This window comes from Lepus europaeus, chromosome 20, assembly GCF_033115175.1.
Source record: "Lepus europaeus isolate LE1 chromosome 20, mLepTim1.pri, whole genome shotgun sequence".
Taxonomy (NCBI): Eukaryota; Metazoa; Chordata; class Mammalia; order Lagomorpha; family Leporidae; genus Lepus; species Lepus europaeus.
Window position 1 is genome coordinate 887,027 of NC_084846.1, and position 21,958 is coordinate 908,984.

Here is a 21,958-nt window from a genome sequence, read left to right on the forward strand (position 1 = left end):
GACTTGATCAGCTCTTGTCCTGACTGTTGATGTACAATGTAATACTTTATGCATTTTAGTATATTTTTTTTGTTCTAGTACTAGTGGTTGAACTCTGTAATTAACACACAATTATTCTTAAATGTTGAAACTTAACTGAAAAGTGATCCCTGTTAAATATAAGAGTGGGAATAAGAAAGGGAGGAGATGTACAATTTGGGACATGCTCAATCGGACTTGCCCCAAATGATGGAGTTAGAAACGTGCTAGGGGATTCCAATACAATCCCATCAAGGTGGCATGTACCAATGCCATCTCACTAGTCCAAGTGATCAATTTCAGTTCACAGTTAATCACACTGATAGGTCTAAGAGTCACAGGGATCCCACAAACAAGACTAGTGTCTGCTAATACTAACTGATAGAATCAAAAAGGGAGAGAAGGATCCATCATGGGAAGCGGGATACACAGCAGACTCATAGAATGGCAGATGTCCTAAACAGCACTCTGGCCTCAGAATCAGCCCTTAAGGCATTCGGATCTGGCTGAAGAGCCCATGAGAGTATTGTAGGCATGGAAAGCCAAGATACCATGGAAAAGAAAAAAAAGAAGAAGACCTAAATGAAAGATCTCTGTGAGTGAGATCCCAGTGGAAAGAACGGGGCCATCAAAGAAGGAGGTACCTTTCTCTGAAGGGAGGAGAGAACTTCCACTTTGACTATGACCCTGTCAGAATAAGATCGAAGTCAGAGAACTCAAAAGGCTTCCATAGCCTTGGCAACTCATGACTAGAGCCTAGGGAGATTACTGATGGATGCCATAAACAAGAGTGTCAAATTGTTAAGTCAACAACATGAGTCACTGTGTACTTACTTCTCAGGTGGGATCTGTCCTTAATGTGTTGTCCAAGGTGAAGTTATGCTATAACTAGTACTGAAACAGTATTTTACACTTTGTGTTTCTGTGTGGGTGCAAACTGATGAAATCTTTACTTAATATATACTAAATCGATCTTCTGTATATAAAGATAATTGAAAAATGAATCTTGATGTGAATGGAATGGGAGAGGGAGCGGGAGATGGGAGGGGTGCGAGTGGGAGGGATATTATGGGGGGGAAGCCATTGTAATTCATAAACTGTACTTTGGAAATTTATATTTACTAAATAAAAATTAAAATATAAATATACAAAAAAATTAATAAAGTTTAATTAACTGGCCTCAGGGTTTTTGTTTTTCAGCAGGAAAACAATATTAAGGGGACTTCAAAATTTCCACAGAAAAGGCACACTATTTTTTAATTCATTTATTCATGAGTTTGTTGAAGACACCCCATATATGTTAAGTGAGGTGTCTCTCAACAGAAATAGACAAAACACAGCACTTTGTATTAATTGTTGATGAAAATGTTATGACCAGAGGTGAAGTCTCAGCCTCCACTAATCCAGTGTCCGGAGCAATCTTATGGAACAGAGCTACCACAATAAAGAGAATCAGTCGTTTTTGGCGTGGCATTTTGCAACCCTGTAACATCTTGAAATTTAATAAATCAGTTTATTCAGCCTTGTAGTTTCAGCTCTAGTTTAACAAATCCCACTCTCCAGCAGAGTAATAAATCTAGACAAAACTAGCAGTTAAACACATCCTACTTAGCCCCGTAATGTGTTCAGTAGCACTGTTCCTGGGTATCTTACCACCAAACGCATGCACACACACTATTAAAAAAAATCACTTTTTATTTTTTTTTTTAAACTAACAGGCAGCCATGGTTTTGAATCATTTCTCCTGAGTGATTGTGCAGACTCCTATCCCTTGTTGAAACGATTCTTTGCTCTCAAATGCAACCCCTGGTCCTCTTGTCTGTGCTGAAGACCTCTTACATTCCATCCAGCCTCACTCCTGCCAAGAGAAAGCAGGGCGGAAACTAGGAGAGAAGACAGATTGCCTGCGCACACACACACACACACACCATGTAGTAGCAGTACAGAGAAGAAGGGAAGTCAAGGAAGGCTTCCAGGAAGAGGTGTCTCACTGAGATTGGTTGGTTGAACAGCAAAGTTACAGAGGAGAGACAGATCTTCCATCTGCTGGTTCACTCACTCCCCAAGTGGTAGCAAGGGCAGGGGCTGGGTCAGGCCAAAACCAGGAACCTGGAACTCCATCTGGGTATTCCATGTGAGTGGCAGGAGCCCAAGTACTTGAGCCATCTTCATTGTTCTCCCAAGACGTTAGCAGGGAGCTGGATCAAAAGTGGAGCAGCCAGAATCTGGAATTGTGCTGTAATGGGTAAAGCCAACACCTGCAATACCAGCATCCAATATGGGTGCTGGTTCAAGTCCCAGCTGCTCCACTTCTGATCCAGCTCCCTGCTAATGTTCCTGGGAAAGCAGCAGATGATAACCCAAGTTATCATCCTGCACTCATGTAGGATAACGTTGCACCCATGTAGGAGACCCAGAAGAAACTCCTGGCTCCTGGTTTTGGCCTCCAGTGGCCATCTGGGAAATGAACCAGCAGATGGAAGATCCTCTCTCTCTCCCCCTCTCCCCCGCTCACCGTGTCCCTCTATGTAACTCTTCATTTCAAATAAACAAGTGGAGGGAGCAGCCGGACTGGAAGGACAGGCAGGCATATGGGAAGAGTCTAAGGGTGGATTTTCTAATATTCCAGGGTGGCCCGTGACCAGCTCTCCACGGCCTGTAAACACAGCCTTCCCGCATGGCCAGGCACCAGGGTCTTACCAGGTTCTGAGGCCAGGAGCCGAGTTCGAGTCCCCTCTTCTGGATCGTTCTGTCCTTTGGCCCCAAATGTGGCATGAAGGTGGGAGGGGCCGTGGGGAACAGATGTGGATTCTGGGGCAAGGAGGGCTAGGCAGGACGGTCCCTGGCCCTGCATTGTGAGGTCATAGCACGGCCCGGGGGGAGAGGCAAGATGACGTCATAGACCTCAGTCCACCTTGCTCTCTGGCTGCTTGCCCCTGGCCAGGCCTCAACCTCTCCTTCCCTCTGCATGCGATGCACCCCAAGGGGAGGTGAGGCCGCCAGGGAGCCTCGCCCAGGCCACCTGCAGCCATGGATGAAGATTATCCCATGCCCCCCCAGGAGGCTGAGTCCTCCCTGGAGGCCCCCAGGCCGGCCTTGAACCCCAGCCCAGTCGCAGAGACCAGCTCGGACTCCCCTGGCATGGTGGGCGACCGGCTGCCCCCGAGAACGGGCGCCGTGGTGATCGACATGGGCACGGGCACCTGCAAAGTGGGCTTCGCCGGGCAGGCTCGGCCCACCTACACCGTGGCCACCCTCATGGGCTGCCAGCCCAAGAAGCAGGCCACCGAGGGGCAGCCCGAAATGGAGACGTTCATCGGCGAGGCGGCGCGCACGCACCCGGAGCTGGCGCTGGTGCAGCCGCTGCGCCACGGCATCGTGGTGGACTGGGAGGCTGCCGAGCTCATCTGGCGCCACCTGCTGGAGCACGACCTCCGGGTGGACGCCCAGGACCACCCGCTGCTCTTCTCGGACCCGCCCTTCAGCCCTGCCACCAACCGCGAGAAGCTGGTGGAGGTGGCCTTCGAGTCGCTGCGCGCGCCTGCCATGTACGTAGCCTCGCAGTCTGTGCTGTCCGCCTATGCCCACGGCAGGGTCAGCGGGCTGGTGGTGGACACCGGCCACGGCGTCACCTACACCGTGCCCGTCTTCCAGGGCTACAACCTGCCGCATGCCACCGAGCGCCTGGACCTAGCGGGCAACCACCTGACCGCCTTCCTGGCCGAGGTACTGCTGGGCTCTGGCTTCCCTCTGGGGCAGCACGACCTGGACACCGTGGAGAGCATCAAGCACCGCTACTGTTACGTGGCCGCGGACTTCCAGAAAGAGCAGGCGCGCTCGGAGCAGGAGTGCAGGCAGACGCTGAAGCTGCCCGACGGGCGGACAGTCACGCTGGGCAAGGAGCTGTTCCAGTGCCCGGAGCTGCTGTTCCACCCTCCCGAGATCCCGGGGCTGGCGCCCGTGGGCCTCCCCACCATGGCAGAGCACAGCCTCCGCAAGGTGTCGCTGGAGGTGCGCTCGGACGTGGCGCACAACGTGCTGCTGTGTGGCGGCTCCTCCCTCTTCCCCGGCTTCGAGGGCCGCTTCCGCGCCGAGCTGCTGCGCTCGCTGCCGCCCGAGGCCCACGTGGTGGTGGCGGCACAGCCCACCCGGCACTTCTCCGTGTGGATCGGGGGCTCCATCCTGGCCTCGCTGCGCGCCTTCCAGTCCTGCTGGGTCCTGCGGGAGCAGTACGAGGAGCAGGGCCCGCACATCGTGTACCGCAAGTGCTACTGAGTGGGGCGGGGGGAGGCGGTCCGCCTTAAATAAAGCTCCTGCTGCCAGCCAGCTCGGTTCTGTGCGCCCTGCTGTGGGACCCTCCCTGCCCTGCCCTGCATTGCCCTGGAGACACCCAGGTCCTGAACTCACCTCCCCCACGACCAACCCTGAGGACTCCTCTGTTAGCTTAGTAGTAGGGACAGGAGTAGGAGTTGGAGTAGGAGCAGGAGTAGTAGTATTTATGTTATTGGAGAGGCAGAGAGAAAGAGACAGGCAGATCTCCCATCCACTGGTTCACTCCCCACGAATGCCCACAGCAGCTGGGGCGGAACTACTCATGTTGGGAGCCAGACGCTCCAATCCGGATTTCCCCTGGGTGTGGCACAGCCCCAAGTACTTGAGCCACCACCTGCTGACCCTAGGGTGCACCTTAGTGAGTTCACTAAGGAGCAGAGCCAGGAATCAAACCTGGGCTCCAAACAACATCCTAACAGCCAAACACCTGTGCTTTAAAAATAATAATAATAATATCTATCTCTCTCTCTCTCTCTCTCTCTCTCTCTCTCTCTCTCTCCCTTCCCAACATCATCCCTTTTTTAAGATTTTATTTGGAAGTCAGTTACATGGAGGAAGAGACACAGAGATCTTCCATCTGCTGGTTCACTCCCAAAGTAGCTGCAATGGCCAGAGCTGGCCCAAGCCAAAGCCAGGAACCAGGAGCTTCTTCCAGGTCTCCCACAAGGGTGTAGGGACCCAAGCACTTGGGTCATCTTCCACTGCTTTCCCAGGCCACTAGCAGGGAGCTGGATCCAAAGAGGAACAGCCAGGTCTCATATGGGTGCCCATATAGGATGCCAGCACTGCAGGCGGCAGTGTAACCTACTGAGCCACAGCGCAGGCCCCAGCCAACATCATTCTTATGCAGGAATTTTCCAGAGTGGACAACTTAATTTTTTGTGGCGGCCTCAACAGTTCAATAAGCAAGAACTCCCAGAAGGTTCTAGGGTGGTGTGTGAGTCTTTTTGGAACTATATGAATATTTGATGGAGACTATAAGGAAAAAGATTTATTTGGCTCTTGGTTTTGGGAGTTCACAAACAGACCCCATTGATTCAGCCTCTGGTGAGGGCATTTTTTTTCCCAAGATGTATTTATTTACTTGAAAGGCAGAGTGACAGTGAGAGAAGGAAAGATAGAGATCGTCCATCCACAGCAGCCAAGGCTGAGCCAAGCTGAAGCCAAGACCGCTATCCAGGTCCCCGGTGTTGGTGGCAGGGATCCAAGCACTTGGGCCATCCTCTGCTGCTTTCCCAGGTGCATTAGCAGGGAGCTGGATCTGAAGCAGAGCAGCCAGAATTCAAACAGGTGCCCCTATGGGATGGCAGCATCACACACTGTACCACAGCACTGGCCCCCATGAGGGCGTTCACGCAGGCAGAGTCCCAGCATGACTGGCCCTGGCTCCTCGTGGAGTCACCAGGGCAGCAGGTGTTTGGACCGGCAATCAGGTCGCCACGTGACACTCCTGCATCCCATGCCAGGTTCCATTTCCAATTGCAGCTTCTTGCTCACACACACCCTAGGAGCAGCAGGCAGTGGCAGGTGGGAGACTGGAGTCCCCAGTTACTCACTTTGACCTGGCCCAGTCCTGGCTGTTGTAAGCATTTATGGAGTGAACCGGTGGACGATGGCTCCTCTCTCTCTCTCTCTCTCTCTGCCTCCAGGATTCAATTATTGTTAGGTCTACAATAGCTTGGGGTTCTGGTCTTTCATACTCCCAAAAAGGAGAGACAGAAAAAGAGACAGAGACCAACCTCAACAGAAACAGATTGCTTTATTGGAAGCAAAGAGGTTGGCAACAGTCTGTTCTTGCACAGAGACCACACACGGGATGCATTTGACCTCAGGTTTTATCCATTGAAGAGGAAATTCGCCACGGGGCTGGGGAGCTCTTGGAAGCCTCAGGGGATTGCCCTCTTTCCTGTTTCATAGCTGATGCCCTGTGTAACTTATCTGTTTTGCATTTGCACTGCAAGGAGTTGAGAAAGGATCGCAACAAAAGGAAGGATGTAGGGACAAAGGAGAGGATATGGGGCGAGGAGAGGGAAGGAGGAAGAACAGGAGGAGGAAAAAAGTGCCACAAGTCCTTTATTTTTTTTACATTTATTTATTTATTTATTTATTTATAAAACCCGCCCCTCGCCCCTAAGGTAGAAGGAGCTGGGGAAAGTAGAAGAAGTGGAAAAAGAGGCCCAGAAAAAGTGGAGGGAATGGAGAGGCACGGCTCCAAAGGAGGGAGAGGGTCCCTTTCCTCAAGTTAAGGTGGGGCACAGGAGCTCTGTTGACAGTCGTCTTGCGCCCCCTGCTGGTGGAGGATGGGGCCTGCAGGCAGCTCTAGGTGCCCTCGTTGGCAGCTGCGACGGCCCCACCTGCAGCCGATGGGGGAGTAGGGGAGGTAGGGTGGGTGGCCGGGGGGTCGTGGGCACTGGGAGAGCCATGGAAGGGAGTGGCTGGGCTGGGCAGGGCGGAGGAGGTGGCTGGCAGGGTGGCAGAGCTGGGGGCCTTGTCGCTGATTGACTCACGCTGGTATTGGTGCCTTCGGAGGGCGTGGGTGAGCCGCTTGCAAGCCGGCTGGACACGGTAGTTGAGGGGCAGTGGGCCATTCCTCCGCCACGGGTAGCTGTAGGTAATATCCATGAGAGTGTAGTATTCCTTCCGTGGCTCCACCTCCACCTTGTACTTGCTCGGCACATCCATCCTGTTGCTGAACTTGGCGAGATGCATGAGGGTCATGGCCGCTGGGCACCGCAGGACGCACACCCCCTGCTTCTCCTTGTCCCCATGCCCGTTTTCCACGGGGCCCTTCTTCTCCTCTCAGCCCCTGCCCCCCACTTCGTAGAACTCGACGGAGCGCCTTTCTCCCGCTCCAGGACCTCGCCGCGGTCCTCATGGGAGCCGCTGGGGACTGCGACAGCAGGGAGCTCAGGGGAGGACGGCCAAAGATGCGGGAAGGACCGTCAAGGACCAGGGAGTCGTGTGGTTCAGAGAGGTGAGCCCGGCCATCCGCGTGGAGGCAGCAACGTGCACAAGTCCTTTAATTAATTATTCCACCCTAAGGACCTAATCCATCCTACCCACGTCCCAGAGGCCGCCACATGTAAGCCCCACAGCTGGGCTTAAATCTTCGCTGTCTTAAGAATCATCAGCCCAGAACTTTAGGGTCTAAACTGAATGATTGCCCCAATCATGTTCGTGCCACGGAGACATTTCTCCTGCTTTCCCACCAGGGGGCAGTACTTCCACACTCAAGAGTCTAGAGCTGCAAGGTCTTTGGATCCAGGAGGACGGAAGCAAGCCAGGCACCCAAAACTCAAGCGAGATACACACACGCACACACACACACACAGTGCCAGCCCCACGCACAGGGCAGGCTGAGTCTCAGATGCTACAGGAAGTGAGGGAGTGTAGAAACCCCCACTGCCCCAGGCTGCCAGGAAACCCAAAGGATCCTCATTTATTTTTTTTTAAAGACTTTGTTTTAAAGGCAGAGAGAGATCTCCCACCTGCTGGTTCACTTGCCAAATGCCCAGAACAGCCAGGGATGGGTCAGGCCAGAGCCAGGAGCCAGGAACTCAAGCCAGGTTTCCCATATGGATGGCAAGGAGCCAATGACTTGTGCTATCACGTGCTGCCCTCTAGGTGTGCATTAGCAGGGAGCGGGAATGATAAGCCAAGCTGGGACTTGAACCCACGCACCAGATATGGGATACAAGCCTCCCAAACAAGCAGCTTTGGCACTGTGCCAAACGCCTACCCCGGGACGCTCATTGAGACCAGATTCCCTGGGGCAGAAATTTCCTCTACCACCAACTGATCACATACCCTTCCCACTTACACACTCCCAGTGCTGGGGAGCTCACCACCTCAAGGGTGTCAGAAATCTCACCATCTTGGGCCAGTGCTGTGGCACAGTAGGTTGAGCCTATGCCTGCAACATCAGCATCCCATATGAGTACTGATTTGAGTCCCGGCTGCTCCACTTCCAATCCAGCTCCCTGCTAATGTGCCTGGGCAAGCAGTGGAAGATGGCCCAAGTGCTTGGGTCCCTGTACCCACATGGGAGACCCAGAAGAATCTCCTGGCCCCTGGCTCCTGGCTCCTGGCTCCGGATCAGCCCAGTTCACGCTGTTGCAGCCATTTGGGAAGTGAACTAGCAGGTGGAAGATCTCTCTGTCTCTTCTTCTCTCTGTGTATAACTCTGACTTTCAAATAAACTTTTTCTAAAAAATTAAAACTAAAAAGAGATCTCACTCCTTCTATGAGTCATATATAGAAGCCTCCCCCTCACCCACTCCCAACCCCAAGCACTGAGAACCCCAAAGTCTACACTCCCAGGCCCATACCCCCACCCCAACCCCACCAGGAATCTTCCCCAAGGCCAGAAGTCCTCATTTCTTCCATTTCTGGTTTAGCTCATTGATGTGCTCAACACTCTGTGTGCTCAGCCCTGTGCCAAAATGTAAGCACACCACAGTGAACAAGAGATGGGGGTCTCAGCCTGCCAGGCCCTCCTCGAAGGGCCTGATCAGACCTAGAAGGTCTGTCACCCACCCTCCACTGGCCTGTGTCCGGAATCTGCTGAACACCCAGAGGGAGCTCCAGACTCCTGGTTTCAGCCTGGCCTGGCCATGGTCATTGCAGACATTCAGGGAATGAACCAGTGGAGATACCTCTCCCTCTCCCTCTCCCTCTCCCTCTCCCTCTCCCTCTCCCTCTCCCTCTCCCTCTCCCTCTCCCTCTCTCCCCAACCCTGCCTTTCAAATAAGTGAATCTTTTTTTAGTTAATAAGTAAATGAAGCAAGCAACCAAGCCAGGAGCCCAGAACTCCTTCCAGGCCTCCCACATGAGTGACAGGGACCTAACCGCTTGAACCATCTGCTGCTGCTTCCCAGGGCGCACATTAGCAGGCAGGGGAGTCAGGAGAAGCACTGGGCACTCCAATGTGGGGTGCAGGCATCCCAAGTATCATCTTAACTGCTACATCAGATGCCAGTCCCTTCATTTTTCAATAATTTTTAATAACTTCATATCCTACTCAATTATAAGACATTGGGGCTGGGGGCGGGGGGACCAGTACTGTGGCATACAGGTAAAGCCACCGCCTGCAGTACCGGCATCGCCTATGGGTGCCAGTTCGTGTCCCAGCTGTTCCCCTTCTGATCCAGCTCCCTGCCTAATGCACCTTTCATAACTTGAAAGGGTAATGTCTGTTGTATGTAAAGAGCTCTTGGAAAGAATCAACAGTCTATGGCAGTCTATGGAAAAGTCAGCAAAGATATGAACCTTTGGCTCACAGAGAGAGAGAGAGAGACGTAGCTCTTAGGCACAGGGGAAGGTGCTCAATTTCAGAAGGGAAGTGAACATGACAACTGCACCACGATATCATTTTTCACCCACCACGTTGGCAAAGATCAAAGAGTTTGATAACGCCCACTGGTGATGAGGCTGTGGGAACATTGGCACCAGGTACCCGACGGTGAGGGAGGAAAGCGTGCAGCCCCCATAGCAGGACATGGGGCCACTGCCTGTTTAAATGACAAATGCACTCACCTTCTGGCTTAGCTCTGGCACTTCCCAGAATGTGACCCTCAGATACCATCAGCCCGCGTGCGAAATGACGCGGGCGCACTTTCGGGCGGCAAGTCATCGAAAACAAGCTACCATCACCAGCCACATGAACTGGCAAAATCATTCGCACCCAGGGCCGGCACCATGGCACAACGGATGAAGCCGCTTCCCACAATGCCAACATCCCATAGGAGCGCAGGTTCGAGTCCCGGCTGCTCCGCTAATGAGCCAGCTCCTTGCTAACGTGCCTGGGAAAGCAGCAGAAGATGCCCAAGTCCTTGGGTCCCTGCCACCGACATGGGAGACCCTGATGGAGCTCCCTGCTCCTGGTTTTAGCCAGCCACTGTGGCCTTTTGGGGAGTGAACCCGTGGATGCAGGCTTCTCTGTCTCTCCTCCCTGTACCTCTGCCTTTCAAGTAAATAAATCTTTAAAAAAAAACAGCACTGATGTCTAATAAAATTTTTAAAAAATTGCTTCCGGGGTAGGCACTTGGCCTGGAGGTTAGGTCGCCTGCATCCTATATCTGCATGAGATTTGAGTCCTGGTTTTGCTCCTGTTGGTGTAGCCCCTAGGAGAGACAGAGAAGAGAGAGAGAGAGAGAGAGAGAGAGAGAGAACACCATCTGCTGGTTCACTCCCCTCAGTGCACACAACAGCCAAGGCTGGGCCACGCAGAATCCAGGAGCCCAGAATTCCGTCCAGGTCTCCCGCATAACAGGCAGATACCCAGGACACCCAAGTACTTTTGCCATCACCAGCTGCCTTCCAGGGTGCACGTCAGCAGGAAGCTGGATCAGAAGTGGAGCACCAGGGGCCAGCACTGTGGCATAGCAGGCCTATAAGCCTCTGCCTGCAGTGTCAGCATCCATATGGGTGCCAATTCATGTTCCCGCTGCTCCTCTTCCAATCGAGCTCTCTGCTTATGGCCTGGGAAAGCAGTGGAAGATGGCCCGAGGGCTTCAGCCTCTGCACCCGTGTGGGAGACCTAGAAGTAGCTCCTGGCTCCTGGCTTTGGATCAGCTCAGCTCCAGCCATTGCAGCCATTTGGGGAGTGAACCATCAGATGAAAAATCAATATATCTCTCTCTCTCTCTCTCTTCCTCTTCCCCCCCCCCCCCGGTAGCTCTGCCTCTCAAATAAATAAATAAAATCTTTAAAAAAAAATAAAATAGGCCGGTGCCGTGGCTTAACAGGCTAATCCTCCACCTTGCAGCACCGGCACACCGGGTTCTAGTCCCGGTTGGGGCGCTGGATTCTATCCCGGTTGCCCCTCTTCCAGGCCAGCTCTCTGCTGTGTCCCGGGAAGGCAGTGGAGGATGGCCCAAGTGCTTGGGCCCTGCACCCGCATGGGAGACCAGGAGAAGCACCTGGCTCCTGGCTTCGGATCAGCGAGATGCGCCGGCCACAGCGGCCATTGGAGGGTGAACCAATGGCAAAAAGGAAGACCTTTCTCTCTGTCTCTCTCTCTCACTATCCACTCTGCCTGTCAAAAAGAAAGAAAGAAAGAAAGAAAGAAAGAAAGAAAGAAAGAAAGAAAGAAAGAAAGAAAGAAAGAAAGAAAGAAAGAAAGAAATTTAAAAAATAAAAAAGGAGAAGTGGAATACCAGGAATTGAACCAAGCACGCTGGCATGGGGTACGGGTGTCCCAAGTGACATCCTAACCACTGCACTAAGTGCCTGCCCTCCAGGGCAGGTTTTCACTTGTGCCTTCCTCCCACCCACCCCAGTCCTATGTGGCCCTCCTCTCAGGTGTCAGGAGCCACCTTACTCCAGCCCCTCCTGTCTCTGTGAGCCAACCATGCTGCCTTGTAGGCTATTCCCAGCCACTTCGCCACCAGCTTCCCTCCCACCTCAACTGGCCCTGTACCCTGCCCACTTCCCTCTACGTGCACCTGACCTTCCCCTCCCTCCCCTGCTTGTCAAAAATGAGGGCGTAGCAGAAGGCAGCTTGATAAAGAAGAAAAGCGAAACCTCTGCGTTTCCCACCATGATTCCGCCTCTTGGAGCAGCTTTGCCTGCCTTGCCCCTCCCAGCTCAGAACAGCTCAGAAGCATGAATGGGACGAGCACCATGGCTCTGAGGACGGGGCAGGGGGACACAACCACTGGCGGGGCAGTGAGTCACAACAGCAGAACAGCAGCGTGGTCAGTCGCCACCCACCCCGGCTCCCCGCCTGTACATGTGTGGTGAGTGTATTTATTTTCACTCAGCCTCACACACCACAGGATGGAAGTGGGAAGATGGTTACAGCAGAAACAAGCTCAGGAACTGCCCCCACAGCCCCCTCTCGCTGGGAGAGGAAACCAAAGCCTTCACCTCGACCCACAAGGCCTGACACCCCTGGCCAGCCTCACCCCTCCAATCTCTCTCAACACCTCCCTCACTCTACACCATCCACACACACTCAGGCATGGTCCTGCCACAGGACCTCGGCACAAGCTGTTCTTACACCTAATGCTCTTCCCTAGGAACACACACGACCGCCTCTCTCACCTCCACAAGTCTCTCCTCAAATGTTATCTTCTCAGCAAAGCTCTTCTGGATCTCCCCACTGCAGTGACGATAACCCGCTCACTCCTTCCTCTCCCAAGCCCCCACCTCTTTTTCCTCCATGACACTTGTTGGTGGTTCCCCTACACATTTTTCCTTTTTGGGGAAAAAAAAGCTTTATTTTTTTTTAAAGATCTATTTCATTTATTTAAAAGAGTTACAGAGAGAGGTAGAGACAGAGAGAGAGGTCTTCCATCCGCTGGTTCACTCCCCAGTTGGCCAATCCAAAGCCAGGAGCCAGGAAATTCTTCCGGGTCTCCCATTTGGGTGCAGGGGCCCTAGGACTTGGGCCATCTTCTACTGCTTTACTAGGCCATAGCAGAGAGCTGGATCGGCAGAGGAGCAGCCAGGACTAGAACCGGCGCCCATATGGGATGCCGGCGCTTCAGGCCTTGGCTTTAACCCACTGCACCACAGTGCTGGCCCCAAAGCTTTATTTTATATTTGAAAGGTAGAATGACAGAGAGGGGGAGAGGCAGAGAGAGAGCGAGCTCTTCCATCCATTAGTTCACTCCCCCAAGTGGCTGCAATGGCCAGAGCTGGGCCAGGCTGAAGCCGGGGGCCTGGAGCTCCCTCTGGGTCTCCCACGCAGGTGGCAGGGGCCAAGCACTCTGGCCATCTTCCGCTGCCTTCCCAGGAGCATCAGAAGGACTCGAGGCAGAGCAGCTGGGGCTTGAAGCCAGCACTCTGATACGGGATGCCAGCAATGCAAGCAGCAGTCATAGTGCTTTACCACGACGCCGGCCCCTACATTTTTCTTATTTAGTTTTAATCTGTCACCCCCACCACAGAGGCAGGAACCACATCTATTTTTTTCTTTTCTCTTTCCCCAGACCAATGACTGCCTCTATGATCTTGAGACACAGGAGGATGGTTAAAGAAGAACCACAAGAGAAAAAAAAAATCGATAAATTTGGCTGCCTCTGATTCTCGAACTGTTGCACAGCAAAACATGCCCCGAACAAAATGAAAAGGAGATCAGACAAGAAAGTTTATATTTTACAATAAATATTAGCTAAATGAGTAAAGAACAGAAGCTGAATGAATAAGTATTTTGATTGAGCAGAGTTTAGCCCTTGGTGGACAAAGCAAAAAGGGAAGCAGGATTAGTTACAGTCTCCGTGAGGATAAAACAGCCCAGTGCCCAGGGCCGGTGCAGCGGTGTAGCAGGTAAAGCCACCGCCTGCAGTGCCGGCATCCCGTGTGGGCTCTGGCTTGAGACCCGACTGCTCCGCTTCTGATCCAGCTCTCTGCTATGTCCTGGGAAAGCAGTGGAAGATGGTCCAAGTGCTTGGGCCCCTGCACCCACGTGGGAGACCTGGAAGAAGCTCCTGGCTCCCGGCTGTGGATCAGCCCAGCTCCGGCTGTTGTGGCCATCTGGGGAGGGAACCAGCAAATGGAAGACCTCTCTCTCTCTCTCTCTTTCTGCCTCTGCCTCTCTGTAACTCTGCCTTTAAAATAAATAAATAATAAATGTTAAAAAAAAAAAAAAAAAACCAGGCCGGCGCCGCGGCTTAATAGGCTAATCCTCTGCCTGCGGCACCGGCACCCCAGGTTCTAGTCCCAGTCAGGGTGCCGGATTCTGTCCCGGTTGCTCCTCTTCCAGTCCAGCTCTCTGCTGTGGCCTGGGAGTGCAGTGGAGGATGGCACAAGTGCTTGGGCCCTGCACCCGCATGGGAGACCAGGGGGAGGCACCTGGCTCCTGGCTTTGGATCAGAGCAGTGCGCCGGTCACAGCGCGCCAGCCGCAGCAGCCACTGGAGAGTGAACCAACAGAAAAGGAAGACCTTTCTCTCTGTGTCTCTCTCTCACTATCCACTCTGCCTGTCAAAAAAAAAAAAAAAAAAAAAAAAGCCCAGTTCCCAGGGCAGGCCATGGATCAAGGATTTACCTGCTTCTCATTCAGTCTTCACCAGAGGCTTCTGTCCATTTGCAGATAACCATTTACAGTCAGGGAGGGACAGTGACATCAGTGAGGCCCCTCAGCCAGGACTGGGAAATTGATCCTGCCCAGCTCCCAGGCCATTCTGCTAGCCACCAAGCCAACTTGTCCTGAGCTGGTCTGATTATAAGAATCACCTGGGGTGGGCATTGGGCATTGTGGTTAGGATGCCCACTTCCCACATCACAGGGCCTGGATTCAGGGCTCTGCTCCTGATTCCAGCTTCCTGCTACTGTGCCCCTTGGGAAACAGCTCTGAAGGCCCAGTGGCTGAGCTCCCACCACCCATCTGCGAGGCCTGAACTGAGTTCCTGCCTCCTAGCTTTGGCCTGGCTCAGCCCTGGCTGTTGTAGGCATTTTGAGGAGTGAACCATTGGATAAGAGTTAGTGCTTGTTAGCCCTCTCCCCCTCCCCCTCCCTGTGCCCTCCCCCTTCCTCTTACCCCTCCCCCGAAATAAATGAAATGTTTTCATCACCTAGGCATTGGTGAAAATGCAGATTCCCAGGCCTAGACCCTGGAAAGTCAGATTCAGTGAGTCTATAATGAAGCTAGCACCCCTAGGTGATTCTGTGGTCCAGGGAGTTTCACGTAGCAGATGAAAGAGAGAAACGCATGAGCCAAATATCTCAGTGTGAGAAGCAAAACTTTATAACATTTAGAAAAGCATTTGGGAGACTGTGACTTTGAGATACAATAGGATTCCTTAAAAAAAAAAAAAACTATACAAACCACAGAAGATTTGTGCATTGGCTACATCAATTTTCACACTGCTGGACAGCAAAAGATACCATAAATAAAGGGAAAAGACAAATCGGATGAGAAGTTGATGTTCCTATGGAATGGAGGGTGTGGCTCCGTGATATATAGAGAGCTCTGAGACATCAGTAAGAAAAAAAACAAATAACCTGAGGAAGCAGGCAGTTCATAGAAATGCTTAGCAGATCTTGGCAAAAGTAGTCAACACAGGACTGTAGATTCTAATCACGTACACCCCCTTGACTGACAAAAGACAAAAAAGCCCTTCCAAACCAAGGATGAGTATGGCAAACACACATGTCCTTTCATGTGGGGGAGCATACATTGTTAACATCTGTCTGCAGAACTGTGGGCATGTCAAGGTTGAAGACACTTCTAGAATCTACAATTCCATTCCTGAGTTTATAGCCCAGACCTGGCCATACCTGTTTTTGTCAGTAAAGTTTTATTGGAACACGGCTTCGCCCATGTGTTTACGTATTGTCCATGGCTGCAATGGCGGAGTGGAGTCAGCGCAGCAAAAGTCATCTACCCCACAAAGCCAAAAACATTCACTTTCTGGCTCTGGACAGGAATTGCCTTGTTAACAGAAATGTCAGTGCTTCTCAAACTTCCATGCTAACGTGGCTCACGTGGGGGCCTTGTCAGAAGGGCAGGTTCTGGTTCAGCCATCCTGGGAGAGGCCTGGAATTCTGCACGTCTTATAAATCCTCAGGCAACGCTGGCACAGTTGGTCCACAAAACCCAATGTGAGTCTGGAAGACCCAGATCACAGCGGGTTCAGCCAGAATGTCTGAGAACTCACGTGGACGAGATGGAAAAATGTGACCCCATCGGCCACTTGAACTCATTCTGCCTCTGCCCCAGGCAGTCACCACCACAGCAGGTGAAAACGTTCACCCAACATGGAGTGCTCATCCTAGGCGGGCCCCGTATAAAGCTCAAAAAGGAATTTTATGCACTCACATCCAAAGAGCTCTCACCAGCCTTGGAGGATGGGTGGAAGAGGAAATGTACCACGTGGTTGCATAATGTCTTCAAAATTCAGTCCCCAAATCAATCATGACTCTGACAAGTATAACCCAAGGGGCACAGGATTCCCCACGGTGGAACGTCTTACAACAGTAGCTTCCGGAAAAGCCACATGGAAAATTACCAGCTGCCCAATGGCTCTCAGGGGCACAAGCCACACCTGGCCCAGGGGCCAGCACAGGAGGAGGGTAACCAACACATCTAGACAGCCACACAAGTTTACTTATTCCACAAACTCTCAAAGACTACTTTCTTTACCAGTCCCCACTTGACACTTAGTATGAACTCAAAAAATTATTGCTGAAAAGGCATATGTATTTGCTGAATGAATAAATTATTCATATTCAGTTCCAAGGAACATCATATATAAATAGCATGAACAAAAAAAAAAGAAGAAGAAGAGCCAAGCCATGGAGAAGCGAGGGAATTTTGGAAGTTGAGGACTTTTCCCCTGGGCTGGGCTCCAGGGAGCTTTATAAAAAGGAAAGATGAGAGGAGCTAACGCGTGTTGGCTGCATACTCTGTGTCACGCTGTGTACAGAATGAACAAGGTTTCATCTTCTTAAACCACCCGAGGCAATAGGGCAACAGGAGGCTTCTTCCCCCAAGCCAGCCATCTCCACGCAGGAGGAAGCAGAAGGTTGTGTGTCTGAGTAGCCCCCGTGTGAAGAACAGGATGAGAGGTAGATGCTTGCAAGAAGCAGGTTTTGGGTCAAGAGAAGGATTTGTGGAGTAGACTTGGAGAAGTGAGCCCTCCGTCCACGGAGGTATTGAAGCAGACTGGATGAGCACCCATCAACAGACGCTGGGGGCCTCTTCGATGCAGAAAAATCTTTGCTTGCTTTAAGGCAACTGTGATGGACAGGCTGGGACCGCACCCTCCAGAGTAGGCTTCCTTCCATCTTTCCCCTGATAGTCCCAGGCATCAGGGAGAAGGCAGGCCCCTGGGCCTCACCCCACTCAAACTCAGCACAGCAGTTGAGCCAGTAGTGCAGATCCTTGGCCGGGCAAGGTCTGGTTGAGTGCCCTGCTGTGACCAGCAGGACAGGGAACCAGTCAAGGCTTTCTTTGCTCCCGCCAGAGAGCTGGGCACAGGGCACAGGGGCCTGGCCTTGTCCAGTGCCAGCTCTGGACCAGAACCAAGGGACCTGTGTAGGAGACATAGCCAGACCCAGCTGTAGTGTGCAGGGTCTGGTTAGAACAAGGCTCCTAGCCCACGCAGACTGTTAAAGGCATGAATGATGAACACACATTCATAGGAGTGAATGAATTAAGTGAATAAATGCATAAAGAACACAGGAATCTTAAGGCCAGGAAGGTGTCCCCACACCTGTCACTAATCTGGGCAGAGAGGGAGAACCCGAAGATCACAATTGGGTGTGTGAGGGCGCAGGTGCTTTGCAAGCAAATGAATGAGAGAATAGATGGCTAACAAGTGAGTGCATGAGCAAATGATTAAATGAATGAAAGGGTGAAAGGATGGGTGGATAGGAGGATTGATGGATGGCTGGGTGGATTGATGATGGGTGCATGGGATTGGTGCATGAGGAGAGGATGGTAAAATGGATGGCTGGCTGGATGAATAGTGGACAGGTGGGTGATAAGATGAACAGGTGGGTGAGTAGATAAGTGCATGGATGATGGATGGATGAGACAATGAGCAGGTGGATGGATGGGCAAAGGGGTAGATGGATGGATAGGAGGAAGGAGGGAAGGAAGGAAGGAGGGAGTGACAATCCAAAGCATAAATCTAAGAGCAAGGCAGAGCCATGACAGAGCCCACGATGGGACCCCACACCCTCCACCTAGAGGCCTGGCCTGCTCACTGGGAAGTGGACTCTCCCAGCCAGGGTGCGCCCTTCTGCCTACAGGCCTTTCCCAGTCCCCGTTCTTGGTCAAGGCCACACCACCCATCCCCTACCCAAACCCGCACAGTCCCAACCATCCCTCAGCAATCAGGGGGATTCCTGAGCCCCTGCCCATCCCTGAGGTGCCCTGCAAGAGGCTTGGGGTTTGATGCGCAGTTTGTGGGGCAAGGAAGGCGGAGTCAGCCCCTTGAGACCGTCCCCTGGGACAGGGCAGGTCACCCCAGGAGGCAGCCCCATGGGATCAGCAGCGGGTGTCAGCAACACATCTGAGAGCCCTGGGGCCTGGCATCTGGGGTGCATGGGTGACCACAACCCCCAGCATGGCCTGAGCTCCGGCCTGGACACCATGTGCCCATCCAAGAGTTGGCAGCTAAAGAGGGCAGCCTGCAAGGGCATGTCACCTCTCCTGGGAGTAGGGGCTGCAGGCTCCTGGGGAGATCTGGGAGAAGCAGCCGTGCCAGTCCACCTGTGAGCCACCAGGCAGCCCTGGCACCCTGGCACCCCAGCGCCCAGGGAGCACGGCCTCAAGAGGCAGCCGTGGGAGCCAGGCAGGAGCGAGAGGGGTTCAGCCCCGTGGTGGGGGTCCCCAGTCCAGGGAGATTCCCATAGCAGGGCATGCAAGGGTAAGGTGCAGGGGCCGCCCATGGTGGACAAGAGGCCGCATCGGAGCTGGAGCGCCCGCAGCTCAGCCCTGAGCAGAGCATTCTCCTGCAGCAGTGCGGCCAGCCTGCCCTCAATGGCCGCATCGTTGAGCCGCCTCTTCTCCCGGGATCTCTTGGCCGCCTCGTTGTTCTTCCTCCGCTTCTCCCAGTAAACCGTGTCCTTCTTGTCTTCCGGCATGAACTCCCGCTGCCGGCGCACAGCTGGGCCCCTGCCCCGGGGGGGCCACGGGCTCTTGCCGTGACCCCGAGATGCATCTGTTGGGCTCAAGACGCCGATGTCCATGACCGAGAGTGCGGTGGACCTGGGGAAGAGGAAAGAGGTCTTGGGGTGGAGGCAGGGGGTTGACCCAAATGACCCCTTCCTCTGACTCATCCTGTGTGGCCGCAGCCACCTGTGGAGAGAATTGGGCTGCAGAGCAGGGTGAGGGATTTAGGGGAGAGAAAGGGGGGCTGGCAGGCTGAGCAGGGGTGAGCAGGGCACAGAGAGGGGCCACAGTCATCACGGGAGCTATGGACGCTGCACCCTCAGAAGGATCTGGTTCCTTCCAGGAATGTTCTTACCACGGAGAAAGCAGACCAGCCGAGGGCTCTCAGGGTGAGGTTCTTGGAGACCCAGAGGGAGACAGAAGGAAGGCTGAACCTAGAAAGAGAGAGGAGAGAGAGAGAATGAGTGAATGAATGTGTGTCCATGGAGGGAACTGAGCAGAGTCAGGGCCAAAAGCTAAGCTGAGACTTGAGCTGTGCACAGGTTGTATTCCCAAGACCTCCCCGATCAAAGGCCAGAGTTCTGGACCTGCCACCCACCCACCCATCCATCAGGCAACCTCATCACTCCTCACTCATCCCTCCACCCACACCTACCATCTCTCCACCCACTCTCAAACCTTCATCCATCTCGCCATCCGTGAGGAGCAGGTGTGTCCTACATCTGTCTGCCACCGAGACTCTGGGGCCTAGCACGGTGCTTATAAATGGCAGGTGGTACAGGAACACTTTTGGAATGAACGACCTGTTCACAGCTGGTGAGTGACTGGCCCTCCTGCCCAACCACTCACCAAAAACCATGAACCCTACCACATTTCCCTCTTTACATTTGCCACCAGGAAACTCAGCACTCAGTTTTATGATGAACTGTAGTGGCTTTCTTGAATTGAAAGTGCAGTGAATTGTGCTGGGAACTCAATTCCCAAATTCCTATACTAGAAGTATTTGGAAGGGGGCCGGCGCTGTGGCTCAGTGGGTTAATCCTCCGCCTGCGGCGCCAGCATCCCATATGGGCGCCAGTTCTAGTCACAGCTGCTCCTCTTCCCATCCAGCTCTCTGCTATGGCCTGGGAAAGCAGTGGAAGATGGCCCAGTTCCTTGGGCCCCTGCACCCACGTGGGAGAGCTGGAAGAGGCTCCTATCTCCAAGGTTACAGATCGGAACAGCTCCGGCCGTTGTGGCCATTTGGGGAGTGAACCAGTGGACAAAAGACCTTTCTCTCTGTCTCTCCCTCTCACTGTCTGTAACTCTGCCTCTCAAATAAATAAATAAAATCTTTTAAAAAAAGAAGAAGAAGAAGAAGTATTTGGAGGCAGCCCCTTTGGGAGGTGAGTGGGTCAGAAGGGATCTCCTTCGTGATTGGACTAATTCATTCATGGACCAGGGGATTAATCGGCTCTCAGCTTAGTGGCTTTGCTTTCCCAGCAAGCACTCTCTGGTAAACCTGCTGTGTCTCATCAGGTGGTGCCCGCTGTCAGAAGGCTTTGCTCACTTCTGAGTGGGCACCAAGGCCTCGCTCTCGGACTTCCCAGTCTCAGGACCCTGAGCAAAATGTACTTGTACTTGTGATAGATGACCCAGACTCAGAAAACAAACTGGGACATCATCTGGCTATCTATGAGTCACTGGTGGATTCCTTTAAAAAAAAAATACTGTGGGGCTGCCACTATGGCACAGTGGGTTAATGTCCTGGCCTAAAGTGCCGGCATCCCATATGGGCGCCGGTTCTAGTCCTGCCTGCTCCTCTTCCGATCCAGCTCTCTGCTATGGCCTGGGAAAGCAGTGGAAGATGGGCCAAGTCCTTAGGCCCCTGCACCCATGCAGGAGACCCAGAAGAAGCTTCTGGCTCCTGGCTTCGGATCGGCACAGCTCCAGCCATTGCAGCCAATTGGGGAGTGAACCGTCAGATGGAAAATCTCTCTCTCTCTCTCTCTCTCTCTCTCTCTCTCTCTGCCTCTCCTCTCTTTGTGTAACTCTGACTTTCAAATAAATAAATAAATCTTTTAAAAAAATTTTGTGCCTTTGCTAGACATCTTTCCTTCCACACATTCTGTCCTTGGTACCACCCATCCACCCATGTACCAGTCATTCTTCCACAAATCCATTCAGTCATCTGCATATCCATCCATGAATGCATCCGTCTGCCCAACCAACAAAAAACCAATGTGTGAGGACTTTCCGTGTAGCTAGAATTGGAGAACCAGTGCGCTGAGAATGAGAGCAGAACAGGAGGGATGTTCCCAAGATAGAGCTCAGAAAAGACTCCCAGTGTCCAAGGATGGGCGGCCCCCTCCTTTGCCACAGCCAAGTCTCTCGTGTCGGCTTTCCTGCACACTCTAGCACAAAGATTTGGGTTCTCCTATCATCACCTTATGTGATTCTGAGACAAAACAGCAAGAAGAGGCCGGCGCCATGGCTCAACAGGCTAATCCTCCGCCTGCGGCGCTGGCACACCAGGTTCTAGTCCCAGTCGGGGAGCTGGATTCTGTCCCGGTTGCCCCTCTTCCAGGCCAGCTCTCTGCTGTGGCCCGGGAGTGCAGTGGAGGATGGCCCACGTGCTTGGGCCCTGCACCCGCATGGGAGACCAGGAGAAGCACCTGGCTCCTGCCTTCAGATCGGCGCAGTGCGCCCGCTGCACCATGCCAGCCGTGGCGGCCATTGGAGGGTGAACCAATGGCAAAAGGAAGACCTTTCTCTCTGTCTGTCTCTCTCTCTCACTGTCCACTCTGCCTGTCAAAAAAAGAAAAAGAAAAAAACCAGGAAGAAGAATCACAGAGAAGTATGAGGGTTCCACCTAAGAATTCAGAACAGGCCGGCGCCGTGGCTCAACAGGCTAATCCTCCGCCTTGCGGCGCCGGCACACCGGGTTCTAGTCCCGGTCGGGGCACCGATCCTGTCCCGGTTGCCCCTCTTCCAGGCCAGCTCTCTGCTGTGGCCAGGGAGTGCAGTGGAGGATGGCCCAAGTGTTTGGGCTCTGCACCCC

General features: G+C 53.1%; 2 protein-coding genes and 1 pseudogene across 2 annotated transcripts in view; 1 reads left to right on the plus strand and 2 right to left on the minus strand.

Moving 5' to 3' along the window:
- Window positions 1-3,048: 3,048 nt before the first annotated feature.
- Window positions 3,049-4,293, plus strand: ACTL9 (actin like 9). Its single transcript, XM_062179489.1, has one exon. The coding sequence runs from the start codon at window positions 3,049-3,051 to the stop codon at window positions 4,291-4,293; it is 1,245 nt and encodes a 414-aa protein (XP_062035473.1).
- Window positions 4,294-6,480: 2,187 nt separating this feature from the next.
- Window positions 6,481-9,934, minus strand: LOC133749982 (polycomb group RING finger protein 2-like; annotated as a pseudogene).
- Window positions 9,935-18,137: 8,203 nt separating this feature from the next.
- NFILZ (NFIL3 like basic leucine zipper) overlaps window positions 18,138-21,958 on the minus strand; it is a 31,772-nt gene continuing 27,951 nt past the window's right edge. The window contains exon 3 of the mRNA XM_062179351.1: window positions 18,138-19,014. Within this exon, the coding sequence (XP_062035335.1) occupies window positions 18,138-19,014 (877 nt within the window). The remainder of the gene's footprint in view (window positions 19,015-21,958) is intronic.

What these genes read in the sequence shown, in the direction of transcription:
- ACTL9 (XM_062179489.1), top strand. Translation starts at nt 3,049, where the DNA reads ATGGATGAAGATTATCCCATGCCCCCCCAGGAGGCTGAGTCCTCCCTG.